The sequence below is a fragment of the Elephantulus edwardii genome, unplaced genomic scaffold, assembly GCF_000299155.1.
Source record: "Elephantulus edwardii isolate Elephantulus edwardi_28Jun2011 unplaced genomic scaffold, EleEdw1.0 scaffold00042, whole genome shotgun sequence".
Lineage (NCBI taxonomy): Eukaryota > Metazoa > Chordata > Mammalia > Macroscelidea > Macroscelididae > Elephantulus > Elephantulus edwardii.
In genome coordinates, this window is record NW_006399792.1 from 19,439,162 (window position 1) to 19,444,035 (window position 4,874).

Genomic DNA, 4,874 nt, shown 5'->3' on the forward strand with positions numbered 1-4,874 from the left:
GTACTTGTGGCTTGTTGGTCAGATTTGTGTCTTCTGGGTTGTGTCACCCCCATGATACATCTTCAAGGATGTGGACGTGTGCAGCCAAGCGCAATCAATGGGAGTGCATCTAGATTCCAGGATCAATCTCCATGGTGGTCTGTGTGTTTCCTACTGCCAAGGGGGCCCTTTGGAGTAGTGGGAGGGGATCTTCGCCCTGGGACCCACGGCGTCCCTTTTCAGCGGGGGGTAGCTGGGAGAGTGCGCCATCCCCTTTTCCTTGTGACTCGGGGTGAGGTCTCTCTCGGGGGGGGGGTGGCAAGGGACACACTGACGGGAGGATTGGTCGGAGCTGGCTTTGACGGGCACTGTGGTGTTTGGACGGGAGCAGACTGGGAGGAGGGTGGAGAGAGTGGTGCGGCAGTGGATGAGTGGAGGCCCAGAATCTCTGTAAATGTTTATGAAGATTGATAGAGTATAATTATAGAAAAAAAAAAAAAGAATGGCTATTCCTTGGAGAAGGATATGATACTGGAAGAGTGGAGGGTCAGTGAAGGAGAGGAAGAACCTCAACCAGGTAGACTGACACAGTGACTGCCGCAATGGACTCTCGTGTGTCAGGAAGTGTGAGGACGTCACAGAATAAGATGCAGTTCAGGTCTGCTGTTCATAGGGTTGCTATGAATTGTACTTGACTCCTTGGCACCTAACAACAACAACAAGGAACATGCCTAAAGTACATGATCTTTGCCTCCAGGGAGTACTCTGGTTTCACCTTCTCCAAGACATATTTGGTTTTTTTGGCAGGCCATGGGATATTCAATATTCTTCAACTTCACAGCTCAAAGGCATAAATTATTCTGGTAATCCTTAGTCATTTTTAAGCTCTCAGATGTATAGCAAGTGACTGAAAAGACCATGGCCTCAATCAGGCATACTTTAATCCTCAAATTGGCATCACTGTTCCCTTAATAATTTGGACAAGTCCCTGACTACTGACTTTTCCCAGTGCAATATGTCTCCCAATCTCCTGACTGCTGATACCAAGTGTATTGTTTGTGGATCCAAATAAGATAAAGTTGTTGATAGTTTCAATATTTTCGCCATCTATTTTGTTATTGCCTATTGGTTCAGTGGCTAAGATTTTGTTTTCTTGACATTGAGACACAATCCACACTGAAGGCAGCAGTCTTTGAGCTTCTGCAGAAAATGCTTTAAGTCTTCCTCACTTTCAGCAAGGAAGGTTGTGTTATCTACATAATGAAAGTTGTTGAGGAGTCTTCCTCCAGTCCTGATGCCACATTCTTCTTCACAGGTGTGTGTATATACTTACTTGTTTATTCTTTACACTTATTACTACAGCACTTGTCTATCAATTTGCTGTACTGTGGTAACATATTGGTTGCTTTGATGCTTGAAGGTAAGCCAATGGTTTTTCAAATGATAAGAGATAAGTATTGAGGGATTTGTCTTCCACCTCACCACTTCTGTGTTCCATTGATTCAAGTCTACTCCTTTGTCCTTCCAATGTATTTCTGAAGTTGTGGTTTTAATAATCTGAATTTCATCTCCTTGCATGCTTTAGTATGACCTCTCATTTTCCACTTACCGAATTGGGAAAAATTCTTCTTTGGACTTTTTGGAGTTTTGTTGTTTTTGGGGTTTTTTTTTTAAACTCATTTCTCAATCAATGAGGCTATCATTTAGCTGTCATTCTTTTGAATTCCTTATCAGGAAGCTCCAGTAACATTTGTTCCTTTGAAAGATTTTCTGTCTATAGTTTGGCCATTTGTTTGTGTAATATTGTTTTGTAGGGTAGGTGGGTGAGTGTGCTCACACACGCGCTTTTGAAGTTATCTGTTGCCTCTGAGACATTGTAGGTAGTGGTGTTGCCTGTCTTAGGATGAATTATTATATATGCATGTATGTTGTTGTTGTCTGCTGCTGACTCAACTATGATTCATAACAACCCTATGCGAAATAGCTCTCCACTCTGCCCTGTCTTGAGCCAATCTCACTGTCTCTGACACACCTGTCCCTGTTGCCACAGTTACTGTGTCAATCCATGCCATTAGAGTCTTCCTCTCTTGTAATTGGCAGCATCAGGATGGATGGTGAAGAGATTGAGATTGTACACAGCTTTAGTTTGCTTGGCTCCATAGTCAACAGTCTTGGCACCAGCAGCCAGGAAATTAAAAGGCGCATTGCTATGGGGAAATCTGCTGTTAGGGACCTCTCCAAAGTGCTGAAGAGCAGTGGTGTCTCTCTGGAGACTAAGGTGCGTCTGATACAGGCCATGGTCTTTGCAATCACCTGTTATGCATCAGAGAGTTGGACAATGACCAAGGAGGATAGAAGGAGAACTGATGCCTTTGAGCTGTGGTGCTGGAGAAGAGTACTGAGAATACCATGGACTGCTAGGAAAACAAATAGATTTGTCCTAGAGAGGGTTAAACCGGGTGGCTCCTTGGAGGCAAGCATTCTGAGGCTCCGTCTAACTTACTTCGGACATGTAGTGAGGAGAGACCGGTCCTTAGAGAGGGACATCATGCTTGGGAGGGTGGAGGGACAGCGCAGGAGAGGAAGGCCCTCTATGAGGTGGATTGATTCAGTGACTGGGGATAATTGGGATGGGAGTGTCAGAGACAGTGCAATTGGCGCAGGACAGAGCGGAGTTTAGGGCTGTTGTACATAGGGTCGCTATGAGTCGCAGGCGACTCGATGGCACATAACAACAACAACAGCAACCCTTCCAAATGTGATGTCCTCTCCAAGGACAGATTTCTCATGGCAACATGTCCAAAGTATGTGAGACAGAGCTTCAAAATCCTTGCCTCCAAGGAGCAACTTGGTTTCATCCTCTCCAGGACAGACTTGTTTGTTCTCTTGACAGTCTACGGTATTGATACGAATATGTACATATGGTCTGTCCACACGCTGTTGTACTGCTACAACAAAGGTCATGCCCCCTGACCATTCAAATCGATGGGAGAAAGGTGGACAATCTTCTGTGCAGTTTATAACCTCAGAAACTCAATAGCAGGTCAGTTATGAGTTAGTTCCAACTCTGCAACAAAGAGACAAGGTAAGTATGCACACACTGACACAGACATATCAGAGAGAGAGATTTGAAAAAATGACTCTAGATTTGTAGAGACTGTTACACCACAGATGTGGAGTTCACACCTCAAGACAGAGCCTGAAGACTAAGGAGGCTAAAGAGCCCTAGTCGTTAGCAGACAGGTGAGATCTCAGATTGTGGACTTTATATACTACTGGCTTCAGAGGTTGAAGTGTCTGAAAGTCATTGTTGGGTATCAGGGTAGCAAAAGTCTGGCTTTGGAGGATGCCAGCTTCAGGGGCTGTGGTATCAAGGGTCTATTACTCAAAACCACAATGAGATACCTTCTCACCCTAGTAGCAGTGGCAAAGTTTAACAGGACAGAAAGTAATAAATGTTGGAAAGGATGGGAGAGATAGGAACTCATACACTCTTGGTGGGATTGTAAAATGGTACAACCTCTCTAGAAGCCAGTTTGGCATTTCTTTAAAAAGCTGAAAGTAGAAATTCCATAGGACTCAGCTATTCCACTGATTGGAATATACCCCAAGACAATTAGAACTGGTGTGCAAATAGAGGTTTGTACACCAGCATTCATAGCAGCGTCACAAGAACATGGAAACAGCCCAAATATCCAACCACAATTGAAGAGACTGAGAAATTATGGTACATTCACATGATGGAATACTATGAAGCATGCAGGAACAACGATTTTGAAAATCAGTACCTAACTTGGAAGGTACTGGAGAGCATTATGCTAGGTGAACAAATTCATTCCCATAAGGACAAATATTGTAGAAGATAATTATTGTAGAAATAGAAAGATAACTAGTAAACCATGTATGAGAATCCAAGGGGAGAGGGTAGAGCAGAAGGGTGAGGATAAGCAGGGGATGGGTAATCATAGGGTGGCACAATATGATGGGTAGAGAGAGTGGTGGGTAAAGAAAATGGGAAAGAATGTAAAAAACAATGTATACTAACATTGTAAGTAAATCAATATTAAAAAATTGTTAAATTGTTTAAAATCTGCAACACATAGAATCTCAATATTCAAATTCACTATGGTCTAGTCAGTTCTCAGTTGATTATTACTACCTTTCATTGAGTTTCCTAAGCAATCATAATGTGAGGAGATTGGCAACCTTTCTTCTGGGGAGTTGCTGATGGATTAAAATACCTATAGATTACAGTGTAACTCTGTAGATTATACCACCAGAGTCCCCACCCACACAGGAAAGTTATATTGTACTGAGGCTCATGCCACATTTACACACAGTATTAACTATCATATTGTCTCTGGGTCATCCTTATAAATTGTCCAACTTTCATATGCATAGGAAAGAACTGAAAATATCATGGCCTGGATAGGGTGCACCTTAGTCTTTAAGTTGATAGGTGTATCATCAAAGTTTTTCAGAATTTTAACACTGGGCTTTTTCACACTAGACTGAAAAGAGTTGTTGGTACCAGTTGGATAAGATTCATCAGGAGCACCAACAGAACCATAAGCCGTCAATGAAACGTTCCCTCCCAGAAATTCTTCTCCTCGAACTGAATGGATGAGATCATTCAAAAACTTATAGTAAAGATTGCTGGACAAAAAGCCAGGCAAAAAGACCTTCTCCATTGTTGTCCAGGCCTGGTGTAATGGAGTTGTGAAACAGTTGGGGAGTGGCCCACCTTCTCTACAGATATTAGATTCAATTTCTAACCGTACAATGTCATCAAAACCAAGGGGATGTGTGGCTTGAAGGGAGAAGTACTTGTCATATAAAATCATGGCATCATTCTGTGCCTTTTGTCCATCATATTGGCCCTTTTTGGCAGCAAG

General features: G+C 42.8%; 1 protein-coding gene across 1 annotated transcript in view; it reads right to left on the bottom strand.

The window, feature by feature from the left end:
• Positions 1-150: 150 nt before the first annotated feature.
• Positions 151-4,874, bottom strand: part of LOC102856563 (A-kinase anchor protein 10, mitochondrial-like) — a 9,324-nt gene continuing 4,600 nt past the window's right edge. Inside the window, exons 3-5 of the mRNA XM_006885339.1 lie at positions 4,662-4,874; positions 4,419-4,490; positions 151-282 (exon numbers count right to left, since the gene is read on the bottom strand). The exon at positions 4,662-4,874 is cut by the window's right edge and continues 15 nt beyond it. Of these exons, the coding sequence (XP_006885401.1) occupies positions 151-282; positions 4,419-4,490; positions 4,662-4,874 (417 nt within the window). The remainder of the gene's footprint in view (positions 283-4,418; positions 4,491-4,661) is intronic.